At 39.4% G+C, this 25,896-nt stretch overlaps 1 protein-coding gene and 2 long non-coding RNA genes across 3 annotated transcripts; all 3 read right to left on the bottom strand.

Annotated features, from left to right (window-relative positions):
• Positions 1-11,808: 11,808 nt before the first annotated feature.
• LOC140008036 (uncharacterized) lies at positions 11,809-13,135 on the bottom strand. Its single transcript, XR_011815451.1, has 2 exons — positions 12,653-13,135; positions 11,809-11,935 (listed from the first exon to the last, which is right to left on the bottom strand). It is a non-coding gene; the product is annotated as an uncharacterized lncRNA (long non-coding RNA).
• A 3,921-nt stretch (positions 13,136-17,056) lies between these two features.
• On the bottom strand, positions 17,057-22,560 carry LOC140008725 (uncharacterized). Its single transcript, XM_072053582.1, has 5 exons — positions 22,093-22,560; positions 21,263-21,679; positions 19,661-21,169; positions 18,144-19,429; positions 17,057-17,285 (listed from the first exon to the last, which is right to left on the bottom strand). Exons 1-5 carry the CDS (start codon positions 22,558-22,560, stop codon positions 17,057-17,059), a joined length of 3,909 nt encoding a protein of 1,302 aa, XP_071909683.1.
• A 515-nt stretch (positions 22,561-23,075) lies between these two features.
• On the bottom strand, positions 23,076-24,407 carry LOC140008035 (uncharacterized). The gene is made up of 2 exons (XR_011815450.1): positions 23,920-24,407; positions 23,076-23,202 (listed from the first exon to the last, which is right to left on the bottom strand). It is a non-coding gene; the product is annotated as an uncharacterized lncRNA (long non-coding RNA).
• Between the last annotated feature and the right edge of the window lie 1,489 nt (positions 24,408-25,896).

Below are 25,896 nucleotides of genomic sequence, written 5' to 3'. Positions count from 1 at the left end.
AATCAGCCGACAAATTGGATTTTGGTTCTGTAATTTGAGGATTTGACTAAGCTACATTAGGAACTGGACTAAGTGACCTTCATGAACATTACAGCCCTATATCTTAGCTTCGAAACGGCATAGGTTGCGCCTCAATCCGATAAGTGTAGCCTCGGATATGTTATTTCCGCATTCATACGTCAAATCTGCCTTGTGCTAGATTGTATTTCTGCACTTGCTATTATTGTAATTCCTATTCTTAAGCCTATGGAACGGCTTTTGACTTGAATTGCTGATATTTATGATGTTGGGTTTTGGTTGAGGAAAAATAATGAAGCCTAAATGGCTGGAAAATTAGGTAAACACAAGGGGCATGCTGCCCAAATTTACGCTCGAAAACTAGAGAACTACTTGCAACTTGAGTAAGGGTTAAGAGTGATTACTGCTTGAACCATCTAGGGTACTTGAGTCTTCTTGTTCCGAGGTATATAAGTAAGGATTTGGCCGAACTTGTACCCTTAAGAAATGCAATCATGATTGCTCGAAGTATGTTTTCCTTGTATTTTCCACTCGCATGACGATTTCAAGTATAAAAGTTACAAAGTTTTACCGTTTAAAAAGTGAGCAAGTGTTTCACGACTACCATCCAAGTGAATTCCAATTTCTTGAATTTTATTGAACGAAACGTTTAAGTTTCGAATCTAAGTCATGTTTCAAAGTTCTCAAACTGAGTTTTATCGCAGATTTGGACTCCGAACCCGGAGTATAACCTGAAAGTGACCAGTAAAGGCACTATATCTTTTGGTGAGTGCTTTCAAATACCGAATTGAACTTGATACTTGAACTTGATACGTGACCAATCTGATTACATGTTATATACGTGAATTGTAAGGGCAAGAGTGTACTTTATCGCACTTGCCCTTACGTGATATACTTGTTTATTGTTGCAATTGACTTGATATACTTGTTTATGATGCGCGCACTTCCTGGAATTCCAGAAACCCTGTGGCGAGTTACTCTAGTCGAGCCGGCAAGGGCTTGGTCGATTGGGTAACGAACCCTGGGTCTCTTGTATTGTCGAGTGGAGTGATATCTCCTCGACTAATCGGTATACTCGAGTATTACCACCCGTGTTTATTGAGGATTTTGGGCCTAGCTGGGGGTTTGAACGGTGGACGGAGAGTCGTGTAAGTGGTGTTCTACTGGATTGGTTACTTACTTGAAAGTTGACGGAGTGTCAACTACTACGTGATCAAGCTTCTGGTAATGCAACGGGAATTTGGCTCCTGAGAGTCATCCGTATCCTTATACTTTGGAGTGAATATTGTTTATTGGATTATTGTTGCTTTTGAAAAACTTCTACACTCGCTCATTTTAAGATTGCTACTTGACGTGTTATTGCTCACATTTATGAACTCTTCATGCTTGTTACTTTGCTATACCGAAAACTTGTACTTCTAAATAATGGTCAATTTGCTATTTGGAACCTCACTGGGCTTTTAGCTCATTCCACTCCATTTGTTTTCCTTTCAGGGGTACGAGTGACGCGTGAGACTTGTAAAAGACTAGCGTAGCCTTTTGTTTTGACTTTTGACTTTTTGGTCTTGTACTCGCGCTATTCCTCGAATGGAACATGTTGTACTTGGATTGTATACGTATTGAACTAGTTGGGTGTGTTGAGACTTTGTACCTCGATTTCTATTAATGTAAATTATAAGCTTGAATTAGGAATGTTATTTATGGTTCATGGATGTGTGTACGTGACTCGATTAAGATAGTGAGTGAGTCCTGGCGAGAGCTGGGCAGGCGGTCCGCCGAACCCTTTGGTACGCCTTAGGGGGAGGTGGGGTCGTCACAGATGGTATCAGAGCTCCTATCGAACTCGTGCCAGGAGAAGGTTCTTGGACTGTGGGAATTGACTTGTTAAGTGTGGAACAGTTGTCTATTGTTTGGGACCTTAGTTAGTTATGCCAGGTAGGAATCTCTAATATGGATGATTTACTCTTGGGACCGGCCGGCTCGAGTTGTGAATTGTCTTATTGTGGATTCTTGTACTTGGGTATCACATAGGGAAGAGCGTTAGAATAAGGGTCTGTATCTTGATTGCACTTAAGGTGAGTTTTGATGGAAAAGGTTAAAGCGTGGATGATTCTAACATTTAACCTTGTTATTGGACTGATCAAAGGGGTTTGCAATACTTGAACTGTCTGAGACAGACTAAAATGAGCTCATTTGGAACTTGAACTTGTTTTGGCGAGTGTGCTATTACGTACATGTAATGGACCTGATTTGATTTTTACACATAAGTAATATGACCTATATGTGGATTTGAATTCGGTGACTGTTTGAGAATGTGAATTGCTCGGTATAGGCTAGTCAAGTGAGTTCTTATTTGTACCCTTGCTTCTTGAACTTGAAGTAATTGAACCTACTTTTGAACTTATATGTTTGAACCCTGCTTTGACCTTGCTTTTGAACTTATTCGTATTTGTGTGGCTGTAGACCAGCTACTACTCCTCTGTAGCGGTTGAACTAAAACTCTCTGGTGAGGCTTTGCCTGTTGTGTTTCCAAGCACCGCCAGGGGTAAAATTTTCGACTCGAGGCTAAGCCATGTTTTAAATTTTTTCGAATATCTGAGACTCTACTTTCAACTCAGGGCTGGTTATGTGAATTGAGCCCTTTTTGCATGTTCTATTTGGTTATCTCTTAGCTCTTTACTAAATGATAAGGTCATATATAAGGGATTGGAGTGATTTCTAGTACCTGACTGACTTTGAAGGACTCTTAGTACCTATTGGAATTTCGAGGGCGAAATTCTTTTAAGGAGGGGAGATTGTAACATCCCGAATATTAGGAGGTTGTTTGTAAAGAAAATATTAAAGTATATTTCTTCGGGTTTGATTTAAAACCTTATTTTGTTTTAAAAGACTAGAAACCCTAATGTTTTAATAAAAAAAACCCTAGTTTACTTGTGACTAAACGGATTCTTAAATCTCTCATATTTTACTAGAGATCCTAATGTTAATTATTGAAATTGTAAATTCCTCACGTTTTCTTAAAAATTTCCTTTTATTTGAAAATTATTATTTATTAAGGCCCTACTACCCAATTGTTCAACAATAAGTGTAGATGAACCTGGAAATAGGGTTTTACACTTCGGTTTCAAGATTTGAGCAAAATTAGGGTTTTCGCGATTTTTCGCCGGATGAATTTTCGATACTGACCAAGGATCAATTTGGTGATTAAAAATGACTTTTAAGTGAGAAATAATATGTGATTAGTAGCAATGATATAAGGTTAGTGAATGGGAAGTAAAAACACTAGTACGTGAGTTTTTAAGAAAAACGGCGCGAACCGGCGGGTCCCACGCACTACCGATTGAACGCACCACTTGACCACCACTTTCTTGCCATACAAGTTTATCATTAATGGAGCAAAATATCTTCCCCCTCTTAGCTCTCCTATTGGCCGAAATTTAGTGGTTAAAATGCAAGGAAAGAAAGAGAAAATTTTGTGGTTGTAATTCAACCAAGTGTTAGACAAACTTGTGGCTAGAATTAATTCTTATCTTTCCAACCTTCTTATAAGACAACTAAGCTTCATTTCCCTCCATATTTCTGCATAAGAGCCGAGAGAGAGAGAGGGGAGGAACAAGAGAAAAACTCCTTCATTTCAACTTGAATCCAACAACTAAGTGAGGAATCAAACAAAAGAAACCGATTAAACTTGTTCTTGAGTGACTAGTTAGTGATTTGTGGTGAGACTTTGGAAGGAGAAAGCTTGGGCTACTCTTGGTGACCTCTAGTCAAGGTGAGAGAGCTTATCTCTCCAAGTTTTGCTTTCAATTTTGTTAAATTAAGTTTGGCAACTTGATTTTATGGTGAAATCATGGATGATTAGCATGTTTTAGAAGTTTTCCCCTTTCTTATTTGATGACTAGGGTTTGGGGAAATTCTGCCCAATTTATTGTATGATACTTATATGTTGCAATTAAGGTTTTATAAGGTGTTTTGGTAGTGATTGGACCAAGAAATTAAGGAAAGATTCACTAAAAACTAGAAATTCCAGAATCTGGAAAATTTTGCCCTCTTTTCTGTCCGGTTTTGTAGCTCCATGTTAGAGGCTGAATTGGCCTTAGGTTAAAGAAGGAAAGTTGTAGAGAATGGTGTTTTATAGGTGCCTATAAAATTTCAGCTCAATCGGAGCAACGTAGGTCCTGAAAAGTCCAAAATACCCTTACCATTTTAAGTTTTTCCTCAGCAGTCCGTTTCTTCAGTTTGTCCAGTTTATTACGTTTTTTCACTAGAATACGTACTGATTTACCTTTTTACCAAAACATGAAAGTTGTGGTACTCTGACTTAGCTTTAAAATGCCTCTAAGAACACCTGAATCGGACTTGTGTACTGTGAGATATGACCATTACAGTGTAAGGCGGTTAATCAGCCGACAAATTGGATTTTGGTTCTGTAATTTGAGGATTTGACTAAGCTACATTAGGAACTGGACTAAGTGACCTTCATGAACATTACAGCCCTATATCTTAGCTTCGAAACGGCATAGGTTGCGCCTCAATCCGATAAGTGTAGCCTCGGATATGTTATTTCCGCATTCATACGTCAAATCTGCCTTGTGCTAGATTGTATTTCTGCACTTGCTATTATTGTAATTCCTATTCTTAAGCCTATGGAACGGCTTTTGACTTGAATTGCTGATATTTATGATGTTGGGTTTTGGTTGAGGAAAAATAATGAAGCCTAAATGGCTGGAAAATTAGGTAAACACAAGGGGCATGCTGCCCAAATTTACGCTCGAAAACTAGAGAACTACTTGCAACTTGAGTAAGGGTTAAGAGTGATTACTGCTTGAACCATCTAGGGTACTTGAGTCTTCTTGTTCCGAGGTATATAAGTAAGGATTTGGCCGAACTTGTACCCTTAAGAAATGCAATCATGATTGCTCGAAGTATGTTTTCCTTGTATTTTCCACTCGCATGACGATTTCAAGTATAAAAGTTACAAAGTTTTACCGTTTAAAAAGTGAGCAAGTGTTTCACGACTACCATCCAAGTGAATTCCAATTTCTTGAATTTTATTGAACGAAACGTTTAAGTTTCGAATCTAAGTCATGTTTCAAAGTTCTCAAACTGAGTTTTATCGCAGATTTGGACTCCGAACCCGGAGTATAACCTGAAAGTGACCAGTAAAGGCACTATATCTTTTGGTGAGTGCTTTCAAATACCGAATTGAACTTGATACTTGAACTTGATACGTGACCAATCTGATTACATGTTATATACGTGAATTGTAAGGGCAAGAGTGTACTTTATCGCACTTGCCCTTACGTGATATACTTGTTTATTGTTGCAATTGACTTGATATACTTGTTTATGATGCGCGCACTTCCTGGAATTCCAGAAACCCTGTGGCGAGTTACTCTAGTCGAGCCGGCAAGGGCTTGGTCGATTGGGTAACGAACCCTGGGTCTCTTGTATTGTCGAGTGGAGGAGGTGGGGTCGTCACAGATGGTATCAGAGCTCCTATCGAACTCGTGCCAGGAGAAGGTTCTTGGACTGTGGGAATTGACTTGTTAAGTGTGGAACAGTTGTCTATTGTTTGGGACCTTAGTTAGTTATGCCAGGTAGGAATCTCTAATATGGATGATTTACTCTTGGGACCGGCCGGCTCGAGTTGTGAATTGTCTTATTGTGGATTCTTGTACTTGGGTATCACATAGGGAAGAGCGTTAGAATAAGGGTCTGTATCTTGATTGCACTTAAGGTGAGTTTTGATGGAAAAGGTTAAAGCGTGGATGATTCTAACATTTAACCTTGTTATTGGACTGATCAAAGGGGTTTGCAATACTTGAACTGTCTGAGACAGACTAAAATGAGCTCATTTGGAACTTGAACTTGTTTTGGCGAGTGTGCTATTACGTACATGTAATGGACCTGATTTGATTTTTACACATAAGTAATATGACCTATATGTGGATTTGAATTCGGTGACTGTTTGAGAATGTGAATTGCTCGGTATAGGCTAGTCAAGTGAGTTCTTATTTGTACCCTTGCTTCTTGAACTTGAAGTAATTGAACCTACTTTTGAACTTATATGTTTGAACCCTGCTTTGACCTTGCTTTTGAACTTATTCGTATTTGTGTGGCTGTAGACCAGCTACTACTCCTCTGTAGCGGTTGAACTAAAACTCTCTGGTGAGGCTTTGCCTGTTGTGTTTCCAAGCACCGCCAGGGGTAAAATTTTCGACTCGAGGCTAAGCCATGTTTTAAATTTTTTCGAATATCTGAGACTCTACTTTCAACTCAGGGCTGGTTATGTGAATTGAGCCCTTTTTGCATGTTCTATTTGGTTATCTCTTAGCTCTTTACTAAATGATAAGGTCATATATAAGGGATTGGAGTGATTTCTAGTACCTGACTGACTTTGAAGGACTCTTAGTACCTATTGGAATTTCGAGGGCGAAATTCTTTTAAGGAGGGGAGATTGTAACATCCCGAATATTAGGAGGTTGTTTGTAAAGAAAATATTAAAGTATATTTCTTCGGGTTTGATTTAAAACCTTATTTTGTTTTAAAAGACTAGAAACCCTAATGTTTTAATAAAAAAAACCCTAGTTTACTTGTGACTAAACGGATTCTTAAATCTCTCATATTTTACTAGAGATCCTAATGTTAATTATTGAAATTGTAAATTCCTCACGTTTTCTTAAAAATTTCCTTTTATTTGAAAATTATTATTTATTAAGGCCCTACTACCCAATTGTTCAACAATAAGTGTAGATGAACCTGGAAATAGGGTTTTACACTTCGGTTTCAAGATTTGAGCAAAATTAGGGTTTTCGCGATTTTTCGCCGGATGAATTTTCGATACTGACCAAGGATCAATTTGGTGATTAAAAATGACTTTTAAGTGAGAAATAATATGTGATTAGTAGCAATGATATAAGGTTAGTGAATGGGAAGTAAAAACACTAGTACGTGAGTTTTTAAGAAAAACGGCGCGAACCGGCGGGTCCCACGCACTACCGATTGAACGCACCACTTGACCACCACTTTCTTGCCATACAAGTTTATCATTAATGGAGCAAAATATCTTCCCCCTCTTAGCTCTCCTATTGGCCGAAATTTAGTGGTTAAAATGCAAGGAAAGAAAGAGAAAATTTTGTGGTTGTAATTCAACCAAGTGTTAGACAAACTTGTGGCTAGAATTAATTCTTATCTTTCCAACCTTCTTATAAGACAACTAAGCTTCATTTCCCTCCATATTTCTGCATAAGAGCCGAGAGAGAGAGAGGGGAGGAACAAGAGAAAAACTCCTTCATTTCAACTTGAATCCAACAACTAAGTGAGGAATCAAACAAAAGAAACCGATTAAACTTGTTCTTGAGTGACTAGTTAGTGATTTGTGGTGAGACTTTGGAAGGAGAAAGCTTGGGCTACTCTTGGTGACCTCTAGTCAAGGTGAGAGAGCTTATCTCTCCAAGTTTTGCTTTCAATTTTGTTAAATTAAGTTTGGCAACTTGATTTTATGGTGAAATCATGGATGATTAGCATGTTTTAGAAGTTTTCCCCTTTCTTATTTGATGACTAGGGTTTGGGGAAATTCTGCCCAATTTATTGTATGATACTTATATGTTGCAATTAAGGTTTTATAAGGTGTTTTGGTAGTGATTGGACCAAGAAATTAAGGAAAGATTCACTAAAAATTAGAAATTCCAGAATCTGGAAAATTTTGCCCTCTTTTCTGTCCGGTTTTGTAGCTCCATGTTAGAGGCTGAATTGGCCTTAGGTTAAAGAAGAAAAGTTGTAGAGAATGGTGTTTTATAGGTGCCTATAAAATTTCAGCTCAATCGGAGTAACGTAGGTCCTGAAAAGTCCAAAATACCCTTACTATTTTAAGTTTTTCCTCAGCAGTCCGTTTCTTCAGTTTGTCCAGTTTATTACGTTTTTTCACTAGAATGCGTACTGATTTACCTTTTTACCAAAACATGAAAGTTGTGGTACTCTGACTTAGCTTTAAAATGTCTCTAAGAACACCTGAATCGGACTTGTGTACTCTGAGATATGACCATTACAGTGTAAGGCGGTTAATCAGCCGACAAATTGGATTTTGGTTCTGTAATTTGAGGATTTGACTAAGCTACATTAGGAACTGGACTAAGTGATCTTCATGAACATTACAGCCCTATATCTTAGCTTCGAAACGGCATAGGTTGCGCCTCAATCCGATAAGTGTAGCCTCGGATATGTTATTTCCGCATTCATACGTCAAATCTGCCTTGTGCTAGATTGTATTTCTGCACTTGCTATTATTGTAATTCCTATTCTTAAGCCTATGGAACGGCTTTTGACTTGAATTGCTGATATTTATGATGTTGGGTTTTGGTTGAGGAAAAATAATGAAGCCTAAATGGCTGGAAAATTAGGTAAACACAAGGGGCATGCTGCCCAAATTTACGCTCGAAAACTAGAGAACTACTTGCAACTTGAGTAAGGGTTAAGAGTGATTACTGCTTGAACCATCTAGGGTACTTGAGTCTTCTTGTTCCGAGGTATATAAGTAAGGATTTGGCCGAACTTGTACCCTTAAGAAATGCAATCATGATTGCTCGAAGTATGTTTTCCTTGTATTTTCCACTCGCATGACGATTTCAAGTATAAAAGTTACAAAGTTTTACCGTTTAAAAAGTGAGCAAGTGTTTCACGACTACCATCCAAGTGAATTCCAATTTCTTGAATTTTATTGAACGAAACGTTTAAGTTTCGAATCTAAGTCATGTTTCAAAGTTCTCAAACTGAGTTTTATCGCAGATTTGGACTCCGAACCCGGAGTATAACCTGAAAGTGACCAGTAAAGGCACTATATCTTTTGGTGAGTGCTTTCAAATACCGAATTGAACTTGATACTTGAACTTGATACGTGACCAATCTGATTACATGTTATATACGTGAATTGTAAGGGCAAGAGTGTACTTTATCGTACTTGCCCTTGCGTGATATACTTGTTTATTGTTGCAATTGACTTGATATACTTGTTTATGATGCGCGCACTTCCTGGAATTCCAGAAACCCTGTGGCGAGTTACTCTAGTCGAGCCGGCAAGGGCTTGGTCGATTGGGTAACGAACCCTGGGTCTCTTGTATTGTCGAGTGGAGTGATATCTCCTCGACTAATCGGTATACTCGAGTATTACCACCCGTGTTTATTGAGAATTTTGGGCCCAGCTGGGGGTTTGAACGGTGGACGGAGAGTCGTGTAAGTGGTGTTCTACTGGATTGGTTACTTACTTGAAAGTTGACGGAGTGTCAACTACTACGTGATCAAGCTTCTGGTAATGCAACTGGAATTTGGCTCCTGAGAGTCATCCGTATCCTTATACTTTGGAGTGAATATTGTTTATTGGATTATTGTTGCTTTTGAAAAACTTCTACACTCGCTCATTTTAAGATTGCTACTTGACGTGTTATTGCTCACATTTATGAACTCTTCATGCTTGTTACTTTGCTATACCGAAAACTTGTACTTCTAAATAATGGTCAATTTGCTATTTGGAACCTCACTGGGCTTTTAGCTCATTCCACTCCATTTGTTTTCCTTTCAGGGGTACGAGTGACGCGTGAGACTTGTAAAAGACTAGCGTAGCCTTTTGTTTTGACTTTTGACTTTTTGGTCTTGTACTCGCGCTATTCCTCGAATGGAACATGTTGTACTTGGATTGTATACGTATTGAACTAGTTGGGTGTGTTGAGACTTTGTACCTCGATTTCTATTAATGTAAATTATAAGCTTGAATTAGGAATGTTATTTATGGTTCATGGATGTGTGTACGTGACTCGATTAAGATAGTGAGTGAGTCCTGGCGAGAGCTGGGCAGGCGGTCCGCCGAACCCTTTGGTACGCCTTAGGGGGAGGTGGGGTCGTCACAGTAATCAGGTACAAGAATCCAAAATAAAATAATTCACCACTCGAGTTGGCCAGTCCCAAGAGTAAATCTTCTACATTTGAAATTTCTACCTGACATACATAACTATATTCTCCAAGTAACATGATAAAGGTTTGAAACCTATAACCCTTCATGAGTCATAACTTAGGCTCAAAAGAGCACTTAGTCCTTTACACATCTTCACATAATCAAGCCATATTAACCCTCGGCCTAAGCTCACTCCGCGCAGAGACCACGCGAAACAGGCTCTGATACCAACTGTGACAGCCCCACCTTCCCCTAAGGTGAACCAAAGGGTTCGGCAGACCGCCTGCCCAACTCTCGCCAGGACTACAGAGACACAACACAACCTCACCTAACTTGCGATAGAAATCCCAAGAAAACAACCAATCGAAGGCTAATAGGTCATTTACACACTAGCTAAATCGTTTCGAATGATAATATAGTGTTGGGACGCTTCGACGGATGCAAAAATAAAATAAAATAAAATAAACAAAAACAAGCCGCAGATGAATAGTGACTGCCACGTCACTATCCGGCCGGAATCAGGCCGGATTGGAGGCAGAAGCTATGACAGCCCCACTTTCCCCTTAGGTGAACCAGAGGGTTCAGCGGACCGCCTGCCCAACTCTCGCCGGGATTCGGTCGTTCACTCACATAAATCAGAAATAGAACCACAAGAAAGAGCAAAACAAGGATCCAAAACTTAAAACAAAACTTATATACATTGCTATCTCAGAAAGAAGTACAACCGTCGAGAATACAAAAGTTCTCAAGTCATCATACAACCAGCCCGTGCCAAGCACTAGGGCGAGAACCAAAACAAAACCAAAACTAGACCCAACCAGTCGATACAGAGCTCTCGCCCTTGCTCGCCTTCCCCTGTTAAGGTAAACAAAACTAAAAGGATGAGCTAAAAGCTCAGTGAGGTTCCGAACATAGAATCAAGTCATAAATCAAACAATAAGTCAAGAAACATTTACAACATTTACAATAAGTCATACATGAAAAGGATACGTTCGTTCATTCGTTCGTTCTCCTGTCATTCCCCTTATTCCTTCATTCGTTTGAAAATGCATTTTTCATTTATCAATAAAACCCTCGTTCGTTCGTTTCATTCAACCCTTCCTGGGCATTGGCCAGGCTCCACCAACCTACAAGGTAATACTCGAGTATACCAAACGTTCACCCAGATCACCAAATCGCCTGACCGAGTCCGCTTCTGGCTCGAGTCGATCGGTAATAAGGGGTAGGGCCCAATTCAGCCAAAAGGCTTACATTCATGCACAAGTACGTTCCAATCATTCAATCTTTGAAAATTTCACATTTATTTAGGTCGAGTGCGATAAAGTACACACTCGCCTAGAAAACTCATTTTGGAAATCATTGAAAGCACTTAACACGTTATCAAACAATAATACAAGTTATGAAGTCAAGAAAATACAACAAACAAGGAACACTCATCGAATTATGCAAAATAACGTCCAAAATGTCCTATCAGATCTTACCCTCGGTCACCGAGAAAATGTGGCGACCCCACTTCCCCCTGAGGCGAACCAAAGGGTTGGCGGGCCGTCTGCCCAGCTCTCGCCAGGACTCACGCACGCACACTAACCCAAATCCTATCGAAGAATAGCCTAACTATTACAATGTCGCTTCCTTTCAAAATAAGTCAACATCTACCACATTTGCTTCAGAGACAACAAGGAACTTAAAATCGCCAATCTATGGCCCTTAGACATCACACGCTCTAGAACCAAGGAATAAGGTCGTTCGTATCTAGATACATCAATCCATAATTCACAAACACAAATATATTATCCAACCTCCGAAATAGGGTTTACACATTTTCCAGCTTCAAGCGGCTATCCAAAAGTAAAAGTACAGAATTCAAGTTAAAACACAATACAAGCCTACACAATAGCCATAATATTCGTTACATCCCATACGAGAAGAAAAGAAACATGAATAAGTCTCAGCGCTTTCAGTCTCCAGAACCTGTTAAGGAAAACAAATACGTGGGGTGAGCTAAAGCTCAGTGGTGCCCCAAAACATGCAATCACATAAATCAAACAGCGGTTAATAATTTAAATCAAATCGAAACAGTCAGGAAAGCGTGTAACAACACAAGGTAGGATACAAGGGCTCTCAGGAGCCATTTTCCACGCTTGATCAGATACCATCGTAGTTGACCCTCCGTCAACTTTCCCTACTTAATTTCCATGTAGATATACTTATTTTAATCCTAACCCGTCACCGTTCATACCTCTGCTTTGGGCCCAAACTTCATCTACCGACGCAGTATACTCGAGATATACCCGTAATAAATTTGTCGAGGGATTCACCCAACGACGTTTTGGTAGTTGGATTCAGATGTCGAGGGATTCACCCAACGACGCAACTACAGATTCAGATGTTATGGTAGTTGGATTCAGATGTCGAGGGATTCACCCAGCGACGCAACTACATTTAGATTCACAGATTCAGATGTTATGGTAGTTGGATTCAGATGTCGAGGGATTCACCCAGCGACGCAACTACATTTAGATTCATTAGAAAATGTTTCACACATGTCACCACTCGAACGGCTAGTGCGATAAAGTACACACTGCTCACTTCGATGGATCAAAATCATTTATTGCATTTTGGCAATTATCACATAGCGAATTGATAAAGCGCTTAACCACATAACATAGAACAAGCAGGGACACTCACCAAGAGTGAAGTTCAGATATTGGATTGAGGATCGAGTTCCGCGTCCTCGTAAAATCCTAGAATATCAGAATTTAAGCCATAAGTCTTCTATTGGAACTTTTGGCTTGCACATGTAGAGTTTTCTAGCATGTTGCTAGTTTACTTTTTCTCAAAATATTTTACTTGGAATCAAGCTTGTGAGAACCGTACAATATTTCTTATAATATTCCTGGAATACTTTTCCTCGAAGAAAATACTATTATTATTTTCTTAAAATAAGTCGGCAAGATATTTAATATCAAGGCTAGAAGTATACCTTGAGAAAAAGTTCCTTTGAGTGGCGGTGCTTGCAAAATCTTTGCTAAGGCTTTAGGGTAAGGTCTATTGAAAAATGTTGCTAGAATAAGGTTTTTCTTTTCTTCTTGCCAAGCAGGTTGCTACGTTTAAAACCAAAGTGATCGAGTTTCACCTTTCAAATTTTCCTTAGTTCCGACTAGCCTTAAACGATTTATAAAGAAGGAGGGAATTCGGAACAAAACTAAGGTTTTGAGTCTGGAAGGATCTTTTTCCCAAATTGATAAGGCTAGTCTAACTTAAGGAATAAAAGTCATGTTGCCCAAGTTTCTAAGGCAAAAATAGTAGACACTATGTTTAGCAATACGATGCTAAATCTGTACCGTTCGAGACTTAAAGCAAAATATTTTTTATTTACTTAGTCAAGCGTTTACTTGGAGTCACAAGGTCGGTACAACTTCTCACATTTCCGATTCCAATCCAAAATCACATTTTCTCAATATTGCACCATTAGAATTTAAACGGTAATAACACTAGAGCTCTTCAATTCTTAGCCCTGTGTTCCAACAAATTTATATCTAAGCATAAACAGGAAAATTTACCAAGGCTGCGTCAATACTTAGCACTTGGTAATCAGTACTTATATCAACTCACAGTTTCACAAAATAGTAGCACAGATTTCTAAACAATTTCAGAAATTCAGTTATCCATTCAGGGTGGGAGTTCATAGAGCCCACCATCAGCCAATTTCCAATAACTCAACCATTAACTCAAAAGTGGGAATTCATAGAGCCCACTGTCCACAATTTCAACCATTAGCTTTTCAGGCATTGAAATACGAATAGAAACTGTTTCACTAGCCAGGCTTAAGCATACGTTTAGCAAATACCTTCTTACATCTAACTCTTTGAGAATTTCATGAACGCAATAGAGTCAAACCACAATCATTAACATCAACATTTTCCATGTGTTTCCAATCATTAAGGCCCAAGGAATAACTTCACAATCGAGCTGGAAATTCTTACTCAAACTTTAGCAACCACAAGGAAAATTTCCAGCATTTGTACACCCACATTTTTGGTTGAATCCTTCGAGATATCAAAACGTTTCATTGCTAAACAGCTTTCACAGATTAACGTGTACATTTTGTCATGCGTCTTGAGCTCATAATACCCCAAGGAAAGATTCCAGGAACCATTTTAAAAAAATTCAGTTCAACCTTTCGGTCATTAAAATTTCCAGCACTTCGTTGTTTATAAATTCACAATTTTCGTGGCTAAGACATGCTATTAAGCTCTCAGCTTCATCATACACTTTCTTAGCTAAACAATGAACATTTCCAGTTCAAGAGTTGAATTTAAACAACTGTTATAATCTTCAAAATTTCCAGGTTCAAATTCACGGCAGTTTACAAAGAAATTTCCAGAAATTGTATGTTCTTAACTCCAACTTTTCTTTGGCCAAAACAGGGTATTAGGCACTCAAATTCAACATGCCACCACTTAGCTAGGTAATTAACATCTCTCGTTCAAAATCAAATTCAGTTAACAACTACAAACATCCCAAAAATCCAGGAATTCATTCGGCTTTTCTTGGATAATCTTGCATGCAGCAGATTTTCTTATTTGTTTTTGTTTCTAGATTAGCCGGACCAAAACACTTCATGCAAGGCTTAATCCTTTAGTTTTAATTAGTCAAACACCTAACCAAGTGGAAATCAAACACGTTCCAGCAAATTCATGCTAAAATACCCAAGCAATTTCCCAAAACAATTTCAACGGCTAATCTGGAAAATCAGTTCAGCAGTCCAGAAATTTTTTTTTTATAAGTTTTCCAGATCAAGTTCTCGGTTTGAGCTGCACAAAAATCCGGTTGCATCTTATTTTTATTTTCAGTTCTAGCTCAACTAATTCAGCTACATGCAAAGCTAAAATTTCTTGTCATTAGCTAGCTAAATATGATTATTCATGAACCAATTTTTCGGCTTTCATTTTATTTTCCAAGTTCCTAGTTTCATTGTCCAATCATGTAACTCAACATGCAGGCCCTTAAGCATTTCGTCTTCACTTGGATAGTTAAGATTGTAACCACAGCTTGTCATACTTAAGCAAATTAAGCAAGTCATTTCTTAGTTAGTCTCGGCAGAAGGTTTTCATCAAACCAGAATTTCTTAGGTTCCTTAATTCATCAATCAACTTCATCGAATTAACATGTAGGGTCCTAGACATCATAAACATTAAGTTCTACTCGGCTAATTACACTTGAGTGCTCAGGTTATCACAAGAAAACAGAATTTCAGTTGCATCTCCAAACCATTCTTTCGGCAGAATCATTCTCAACAAAACAGAATTTTCTAAGCTCCTTAGTTCATCATCCGTATACACAATCAGTGCATGCAAGCACTGGTATATCTTTATCTACCAGTAATTAGCTTAAACATCATATTTTCATGTAGCTAATTGCATTTATGCTCAGATTATTAGATTTAAATAGATTACAACTGCATTTCAGATTTCTGGTTCACATCAATCCCAGTTCACTACATCAGAATTTTTCCCAGGTTCCTGATTTCATCATCCAATCACACAAAATTATCATGCATGGCCCTAATCATAACAATCATCCAAGATTCAGTTAATTAATCACCATTGCATGCTCAAATCACTTCAGGAAAACACATTAAAGCTGAGGTATCAAATCAGCTTCTCGGCTTCACCGTTTAACCGAACAGAAATTTTTCTAGGGACTTAAATCCATCAACCACCTGCTCAAACATCACATGCAACCTCAAATAGGACTTCCTCTGCTATAACTTAACTTAATCAGCCCAGAATTTTTTTTTACCTCAGACACTCGCTAATCCTACGCACAGAAATCTGCAATTTTTTTCTTCCTCCTCTCGGCTTCACGCACGCTGCAGTGGTTGTGGTTGTCGATGGAGCTGGTGGTGTTGCAGTCGGGAAGTGAGTTGCAAATGGAGGTGCAGGATGAGTGGAGCTTGCTCACTGTTCCTTCCTGCCTCTTCCTTCAGCTCACGGACAGGTTAGGGACAAAATGGAATGCAGCTCGCGGCTTCCTCCTTCAGCTCCTCTTTGTCGATAATAACTAAGCAGAAGAGGGATGTGTTTTGTGGTCTGAGTTATGGAATGGGACTGACTGAGATGTGCCGTGGTTATGTATGTGTTTTGTGGCTAGAATTTGGTAGAGTGTGAAGATGGTTTTACGTATGGAATTGGAGAGTGTCTGATTGGTTAAGTGGGCGGCAATGGAAGGCTGAACAAGGGAATGTTTGGCCGAGCATGGTGAGGTTGTGGTATAGTGGAGGTTTTGTGGAATTGTGGAGGGTAGTTTGGTCCTTTCACTTGCTCTCTAATTCTCAAGAAAATCTCGATTCTAACTTAAATCCAATACTTATCACCAATTGAAATTTGAAGGCCTAATTCTACACTAATATACCGAAACCGTTTTATCGAATATAATCGGTTACGAATTAATATTAAGGTTCCTAACATTTGTACTTTATTAACTTATTAAAATCAAGTTTGACCTTGTTATAAAAATCTAACATTTAACGTTAGTACTAATTGGAATTTATTTTAAGGAAATTAAGGTTATCGATTGGTTGTCCTTTAAATTGTTTGAGTCAAGGAAATTAAGATCCTAATTTTAATATGTTAGTACGAAGAATTAATTCTTAACTCTAAGATATTAATTTAGTATAGTAAAACTAAGAAATTCATAGTCTAGGGAAATTATATCATTCTTCATTTATAACGTGTGTTTAACTACTTATTTGAAAACAAGAAAACATAATATAACTCAAGAATTATTAACTTAGTGTAGCAAAGCTAAGTGCTTTAATAGTTAGCACCGTTATGTTATTTTGCACACAAAAATTATTTTTATATACTTGTTTACAACAAATGAACTAACGTGGTAGATTAGAACAAGAATTACGAAGGGATTATGCACTAGTATCTAAAAGCGAGTGAAAGTAATACCAGAAAAGATTTAAAGAATACGAAGGCTAAATAAAAGTGAAGTCGAAGTAAGCATTGGTATTTCTGCAAAATTCAAGGTTCTCACATCCTCCCCTCCTTACAAGAATTTTGCCCTCAAAATTCATTCTTTCTAAGGAAATAAATTGGGGTGCTTCCTCCGCATTTCCTCTTCTAATTCCCAGGTTGCTTCCTCAAGTCCATGATTTCTCCATAACATTTTTACCAGAGGAATTTTCTTGTTCCTTAGCTCCTTCACTTCTCTTTCCAAAATCTTGACTGGTCCTTCTTCATAGCTTAACGTCTCATCCACCTCAATTCCTTCTAGTTGCAGCACATGGCTTGGGTCAGGGTAATATTTCCTAAGCATGGAAACGTGAAATACATCGTGAATCTTAGCCATGCTTGCAGGCAATTTCAGCTGGTATGCTACATTCCCAACTTTCCTCAAAATTTCAAAAGGTCCGATATACCTTGGCTTCAGTTTCTTACCTTTCTTAGATACTACTCCGCTCTTCAAGGGTTTAACTCTTAAGAAAACCTTGTCCCCTATTTCAAACTCCAAATCTTTCCTCCTTGTGTCGGCGTAGCTCTTTTGTCTACTTTGGGCAATTTGAAGCCTTTCTCTAATTAGTTTCACCTTCTCCTGGGCTTCTTCTATCCAAGGTATGGCTGTAGGGTCTATAATCTTCTTTTCTCCAACTTCATCCCAATGAATCGGAGATCGACACCTTCTCCCGTACAAAGCTTCATAAGGTGCCATTTGAATCGAAGCCTGATAGCTATTATTATATGCAAATTCTACCAAGGTCACATATTTACTCCATTTACCTCCAAAATCCAATATACACGATCTCAGCAGGTCCTCCAAAGTTTGGATTGTCCTTTCCGATTGCCCGTCGGTTTGGGGATGGTACGCAGTACTAAATTTCAACTTGGTCCCCAAAGACTCTTGGAATTTCTGCCAAAAACGCGAGACAAACCTTGGATCTCGGTCGGACACGATACTCACTGGAATACCATGTAGCCTTAGGATCTCTTCTGTGTACAACTTGACCAATTTCTCCAATGAAAAACTCATGCTCACAGGTAGGAAATGTGCAGACTTAGTGAGTCGATCGACTATTACCCAAATTGCATCAAATCCTTTTTGACTTTTAGGCAGTCCCGTTACAAAATCCATGGTGATGTGTTCCCATTTCCATTCAGGAATTTCTAACGGTTGCAACAAACCAGAGGGCTTCTGATGCTCTGCTTTTACTTGTTGACAAGTTAAACATTTCTGTACATACTCTGCCACATCCTTTTTCAAACCTTCCCACCAATATAAACTCTTCACATCATGATACATCTTGGTCACTCCCGGATGTATGGTATACTTTGATCGATGTGATTCTTCCAAAATTTCTTTTCTGATCTCTTCATCTGCCGGAATCACAATACGATCTTGGAACCTCAATACACCTTCAGATCCCAATTTAAAATCTAAAATTTCCCCTTTTTGCACTTTCTCCAAATTCTTCTGAATCACCGGGTCCGATTCCTGAGCCTCCTTAATACGCTCTAGTAATGGTGATTTCAGAGATAGATTCCCAAATAATATCTTCAATTTCTCCAAGCGAGGGTTCCAATTACTTATTTCTTCTAGCATGTCCCATTCTTTAACCATCAACCCCGCTATTTGGGCCTTTCTACTTAAAGCGTCAGCTACCACATTTGCTTTTCCTGGATGGTAGTTGATCGAACAATCATAATCTTCCAAAAATTCTACCCATCGCCTTTGTCTCAAATTCAGTTCCTTTTGGGAGAACAAATACTTGAGACTCTTATGGTCTGTAAAAACCTCAAAAGTCACTCCATACAAGTAGTGTCTCCATTTCTTTAAGGCGAAAATCACCGCTGCTAACTCTAGGTCATGAGTTGGGTAGTTCTGTTCATGAGGCTTCAATCTCCTGGAAGCATAAGCAATTACTTTACCCTTTTGCATTAAAACACATCCGAGACCTTCTCCAGAGGCATCGGAGTACACGGCATAACCTTCGTCTCCGTCAGGTAACACCAAAACAGGAGCGGATGTTAAACGCCTCTTTAACTCCTGAAAACTTGACTCGCATTTTGGAGTCCAGATAAACTTATTTCCTTTCTTGGTTAACTCGGTCATAGGTCCTGCAATCTTCGAAAAATCCTGGATAAATCGCCTATAATAACCTGCTAAACCCAAGAAACTTCTGATTTCAGTTGGAGTTTCTGGCCGCTTCCAATTCATAACAGCTTCAACTTTTGCCGGATCCACGGCAATTCCATCTTTGGAAACCTTATGCCCTAAAAAGGAAATCTCTTCTAACCAAAACTCGCACTTGCTGAATTTTGCATACAACTTATGCTCTCTTAGTATCTGCAATACTATCTCCAAGTGTTTAACGTGTTCCTCCTGAGTCTTGGAGTATATCAAAATATCATCTATGAAAACTACTACAAATTGGTCCAGGTATTTCTTAAAAATTCTCTGCATCAAATCCATAAATGCAGCTGGTGCATTAGTTAAACCAAAAGGCATGACTGCGAACTCAAAATGTCCATATCTTGTACTAAAAGCAGTCTTGGGTATGTCTTCCTTCTTAATTTTCAGCTGGTAATACCCTTGCCTTAAATCCAACTTAGAGAAGACCACTGATCCTTGCAGTTGGTCGAACAAACTATCAATCAACGGTAGAGGGTATTTATTCTTAATAGTAACCTCATTTAACCCTTGGTAATCGATACATAGCCTCAAACTCCCGTCATTTTTCTTAACAAATAGAACGGGTGCTCCCCATGGTGAGTCACTTTCCTTCACAAAACCTTTTTCCAACAGGTCTTGTAATTGGACCTTCAACTCCTTAAGCTCAGCAGGAGCCATTCGGTACGGAGTCTTAGAAATTGGAGCCGTTCCAGTCACCAAGTCGATCTTAAACTCTACCTCTCTCTCTGGTGGTAAAGTCATTAATTCTTCAGGAAAGACGTCCGGAAAATCCCGTACTACGGGTACATCCTCTAATTTTACTTGATCACTGGGAGTATTAATCAAGAAGGCTATGAAACCTTGAGCTCCTTTAGATAACATTTTCCTTGCCCGTATTCCCGAGACCATAGCAGAAGATGCTAACCTACCTTTGACATCTAACCTCAGGGTTGCTTCTCCAGGTATACAAAATTCCACTATTTTTTCTCGGCAGTCAAGCTTAGCATGATGGTGACCTAGGAAATCCATTCCTATGATAACATCGTAACCTTTTATATCCAGACTGATCAGATCCACTAGCATTTTCTGTTCTCCGATATAGAATTCACAATTCTTATAGGCCAAGCTAGTGATTACCTTTCTATTACCCATGGGTGTCCTAATTTCAAGATCAAAGGGTAATCTAACGGGTTGCACATCTATTCCAGACATAAAAGATGGATTTACAAATGAATGCGTTGCACCAGGGTCAATTAACACTTTAGCTAATCTATGAAAAATTGGAAGTGTACCTTCCACAACTTCCGAGGAATCAGGTACGGGTTGATCATCTATAGCATACACTCTGGCAGGAACTGTTGGTCGGCTCCCTCCAGAAGTGTTTGGTCTAGCTTTCTGAGGAGTCACTTCCTGCACCTTTGGACATCCTGAGATTTGGTGCTCACTACTTCCACATCTCAAGCACCTTCCTTGCTTCTTCCAGCAACTATCCATAGAATGACCAGGTTTCTTGCAATAAGCACATGTCACTTGAGGAACTATTGCTCTACCCCCTTGCGGCCGATTCCTAGGTTGTCCTCTTCCAATTGGTCCCCCTCTAACTCCAATATTTCGTCCTCCTGCATTCCTGGCCCCATGTCCTCTTGCTTGGGCGCCTCGGGGTGCTCCAGAACTATTCACTCCACTAGTTCCTCGGCCCACTTTGGCCGGTGGAGCATTTCCAAAAGTCGGCTCCCGACTACTGCTAGGAGCAAATCTTTTCTTGGACTGAAAAGACTTCACTTGAGCTCTGGCTACTTCAACTCGCTGCGCTCTTTCAACAGCCTCAGCGAAGGTATCTATCCTTACAACAACTAAACTTTCTTGTAGTTCCACATTCAAACCCTGCACAAACCTCCGAACACGCCTTTGCTCGGTGGCTATCAACTCAGGTGCAAAGCGTGACAGCTTTGTGAACTGGACTTCATACTCGGCGACACTCATCGCCCCTTGTTTGCATCTAATAAAATCATCCTCTCTCTTCTCCTGAATGAGAGGTGGAAGGAATTTGGCATTGAACTCCCTTGTGAAGTTCGCCCAAGTCCTTGGCGTATGGTTAGTCTCCCATGTAACCCTTACTAGATTCCACCAGGAGCGAGCAGCTCCCTCAAACTGAAAGGTAGCAAAAGTCACTTTTCGCTCCTCGGTATAGTTCAAGGCGGCGAAAATCTCAGTGATTCTCTCCCACCAGCCTTCGGCCACTTCCGGCTCGGGTCCTCCATAAAATTTGGGAGGTCCAAATTTCAGAAACCTTTCCAGTGCTCGATCATCGGAGTCAACTGGGCCTCCTGGTTGATGCACTGGTTCAGTGGTTTGGCGATCAGTCAATCGCTCGAGAACTTCAGTAATACGGTCAATTGCGGTAGCCACCCGGTCTCCGGCCACACCTTCCTGCCCTTGGTCTTGATCGACCTCGGGTTCCCTATCACCACCCGCTTCCGAGTGTTGTCTAGTGGGTCTTCCCCGGCTCCTTCCTATCACTTGGCGATCCATATTCTAAATATGCCTATTTCGGAAGGATGGGTCAAATAGGCAAGAGTATTATTTATTTATGATTATTACCATTCTTTTTGGTAAATAAAATCAATATGGTCATAGAGAAAAGATAAATAAAACACTTAACATATAATTCCACATAAAATTCATATAAATAACAAGTTGGAACATTTCCAGAAGTAAGGCACATAGACTAGCAAAATACATACAGATAATCCCTCATACAAAAATTAGGGATATAGTGCCTCAAAGGTAAGTCATCCACCTAGACAAAACTTGATGACATAACTAATGTCCCTTGCCTAGCCTTCTATGTCTAGTGTAACCAGGTGAGTCCTAATCTAACCCTTAGCAGGGCTATCAGGAGTAACGTCCTCCTCCGGATCCTCCTCTGGATCCTCCTCTGCCCCTGCCTGCTCACCACCCTGAATAAAACTGGTGGCCTCATCCATCATCATCGCAGCATCAGCCCTGATGCCTGCGCTCCTATCACGCATCCGCTCTGCTAATCGAGTAGCCCTAGCCTTTTGCCGCTCTATCTCCAGGCGGGCAGCCTCCAGTAGATGATGCTTAGCAGTGAGCCTAACCTCTAAATCAGCTATGCGGTCAAACTGAGTATCCACCATTATACCCAGCTCCTCCACGTCCTGGATCAGGATGGAGTTAGCGTCCCTCAAGTGGTGGCGCTCATCGTCTAAGGATAACACTAGCTCATTGGGATACGCGTACATGGCTCGGCACTGGCACCTAGGGTGCCTGTCAGCAGGTGAGTAACGTATATGAGCTCCTCCACCTCGTGGCCTGTAGGAGCTGGATTTAAGCGGCTCCGCATGTCCATTAGCCGCACTACCCCCGTTAGCATGTCCGTTTCCATTTTCCATACCTACAAAATGATCAAAACTTAAAGATTAGAACTTAAATAGCTAATTGGATCGGATATCACTTAACGTATAACTAAGGTCTCCATTCTTATTTCTAGAGAGGATTAGGGTTTCTAACACATCTATTAAGTCTCTTGAATAGCTTTTCTAACCTAGGCTCTGATACCACCTGTGGCGACCCCACTTCCCCCTGAGGCGAACCAAAGGGTTGGCGGGCCGTCTGCCCAGCTCTCGCCAGGACTCACGCACGCACACTAACCCAAATCCTATCGAAGAATAGCCTAACTATTACAATGTCGCTTCCTTTCAAAATAAGTCAACATCTACCACATTTGCTTCAGAGACAACAAGGAACTTAAAATCGCCAATCTATGGCCCTTAGACATCACACGCTCTAGAACCAAGGAATAAGGTCGTTCGTATCTAGATACATCAATCCATAATTCACAAACACAAATATATTATCCAACCTCCGAAATAGGGTTTACACATTTTCCAGCTTCAAGCGGCTATCCAAAAGTAAAAGTACAGAATTCAAGTTAAAACACAATACAAGCCTACACAATAGCCATAATATTCGTTACATCCCATACGAGAAGAAAAGAAACATGAATAAGTCTCAGCGCTTTCAGTCTCCAGAACCTGTTAAGGAAAACAAATACGTGGGGTGAGCTAAAGCTCAGTGGTGCCCCAAAACATGCAATCACATAAATCAAACAGCGGTTAATAATTTAAATCAAATCGAAACAGTCAGGAAAGCGTGTAACAACACAAGGTAGGATACAAGGGCTCTCAGGAGCCATTTTCCACGCTTGATCAGATACCATCGTAGTTGACCCTCCGTCAACTTTCCCTACTTAATTTCCATGTAGATATACTTATTTTAATCCTAACCCGTCACCGTTCATACCTCTGCTTTGGGCCCAAACTTCATCTACCGACGCAGTATACTCGAGATATACCCGTAATAAATTTGTCGAGGGATTCACCCAACGACGTTTTGGTAGTTGGATTCAGATGTCGAGGGATTCACCCAACGACGCAACTACAGATTCAGATGTTATGGTAGTTGGATTCAGATGTCGAGGGATTCACCCAGCGACGCAACTACATTTAGATTCACAGATTCAGATGTTATGGTAGTTGGATTCAGATGTCGAGGGATTCACCCAGCGACGCAACTACATTTAGATTCATTAGAAAATGTTTCACACATGTCACCACTCGAACGGCTAGTGCGATAAAGTACACACTGCTCACTTCGATGGATCAAAATCATTTATTGCATTTTGGCAATTATCACATAGCGAATTGATAAAGCGCTTAACCACATAACATAGAACAAGCAGGGACACTCACCAAGAGTGAAGTTCAGATATTGGATTGAGGATCGAGTTCCGCGTCCTCGTAAAATCCTAGAATATCAGAATTTAAGCCATAAGTCTTCTATTGGAACTTTTGGCTTGCACATGTAGAGTTTTCTAGCATGTTGCTAGTTTACTTTTTCTCAAAATATTTTACTTGGAATCAAGCTTGTGAGAACCGTACAATATTTCTTATAATATTCCTGGAATACTTTTCCTCGAAGAAAATACTATTATTATTTTCTTAAAATAAGTCGGCAAGATATTTAATATCAAGGCTAGAAGTATACCTTGAGAAAAAGTTCCTTTGAGTGGCGGTGCTTGCAAAATCTTTGCTAAGGCTTTAGGGTAAGGTCTATTGAAAAATGTTGCTAGAATAAGGTTTTTCTTTTCTTCTTGCCAAGCAGGTTGCTACGTTTAAAACCAAAGTGATCGAGTTTCACCTTTCAAATTTTCCTTAGTTCCGACTAGCCTTAAACGATTTATAAAGAAGGAGGGAATTCGGAACAAAACTAAGGTTTTGAGTCTGGAAGGATCTTTTTCCCAAATTGATAAGGCTAGTCTAACTTAAGGAATAAAAGTCATGTTGCCCAAGTTTCTAAGGCAAAAATAGTAGACACTATGTTTAGCAATACGATGCTAAATCTGTACCGTTCGAGACTTAAAGCAAAATATTTTTCATTTACTTAGTCAAGCGTTTACTTGGAGTCACAAGGTCGGTACAACTTCTCACATTTCCGATTCCAATCCAAAATCACATTTTCTCAATATTGCACCATTAGAATTTAAACGGTAATAACACTAGAGCTCTTCAATTCTTAGCCCTGTGTTCCAACAAATTTATATCTAAGCATAAACAGGAAAATTTACCAAGGCTGCGTCAATACTTAGCACTTGGTAATCAGTACTTATATCAACTCACAGTTTCACAAAATAGTAGCACAGATTTCTAAACAATTTCAGAAATTCAGTTATCCATTCAGGGTGGGAGTTCATAGAGCCCACCATCAGCCAATTTCCAATAACTCAACCATTAACTCAAAAGTGGGAATTCATAGAGCCCACTGTCCACAATTTCAACCATTAGCTTTTCAGGCATTGAAATACGAATAGAAACTGTTTCACTAGCCAGGCTTAAGCATACGTTTAGCAAATACCTTCTTACATCTAACTCTTTGAGAATTTCATGAACGCAATAGAGTCAAACCACAATCATTAACATCAACATTTTCCATGTGTTTCCAATCATTAAGGCCCAAGGAATAACTTCACAATCGAGCTGGAAATTCTTACTCAAACTTTAGCAACCACAAGGAAAATTTCCAGCATTTGTACACCCACATTTTTGGTTGAATCCTTCGAGATATCAAAACGTTTCATTGCTAAACAGCTTTCACAGATTAACGTGTACATTTTGTCATGCGTCTTGAGCTCATAATACCCCAAGGAAAGATTCCAGGAACCATTTTAAAAAAATTCAGTTCAACCTTTCGGTCATTAAAATTTCCAGCACTTCGTTGTTTATAAATTCACAATTTTCGTGGCTAAGACATGCTATTAAGCTCTCAGCTTCATCATACACTTTCTTAGCTAAACAATGAACATTTCCAGTTCAAGAGTTGAATTTAAACAACTGTTATAATCTTCAAAATTTCCAGGTTCAAATTCACGGCAGTTTACAAAGAAATTTCCAGAAATTGTATGTTCTTAACTCCAACTTTTCTTTGGCCAAAACAGGGTATTAGGCACTCAAATTCAACATGCCACCACTTAGCTAGGTAATTAACATCTCTCGTTCAAAATCAAATTCAGTTAACAACTACAAACATCCCAAAAATCCAGGAATTCATTCGGCTTTTCTTGGATAATCTTGCATGCAGCAGATTTTCTTATTTGTTTTTGTTTCTAGATTAGCCGGACCAAAACACTTCATGCAAGGCTTAATCCTTTAGTTTTAATTAGTCAAACACCT

Source organism: Coffea arabica, chromosome 6c, assembly GCF_036785885.1.
Source record: "Coffea arabica cultivar ET-39 chromosome 6c, Coffea Arabica ET-39 HiFi, whole genome shotgun sequence".
In the NCBI taxonomy this organism is placed as follows: Eukaryota; Viridiplantae; Streptophyta; class Magnoliopsida; order Gentianales; family Rubiaceae; genus Coffea; species Coffea arabica.
This window is presented reverse-complemented; position numbering and strand designations above follow the sequence as displayed.

Excerpts from the sequence above, each read along its gene's own strand:
- LOC140008725 (XM_072053582.1), bottom strand. The coding sequence starts at position 22,560 with ATGGAAAATGGAAACGGACATGCTAACGGGGGTAGTGCGGCTAATGGA. Across the intron at positions 21,170-21,262 it reads CTCGCTCCTGGTGGAATCTA|GAGAAGAGAGAGGATGATTT; the intron begins GTAAGGGTTACA and ends CCTCTCATTCAG. Across the intron at positions 17,286-18,143 it reads CCCTCTGGTTTGTTGCAACC|GAAATATTACCCTGACCCAA; the intron begins GTTAGAAATTCC and ends TTCCATGCTTAG.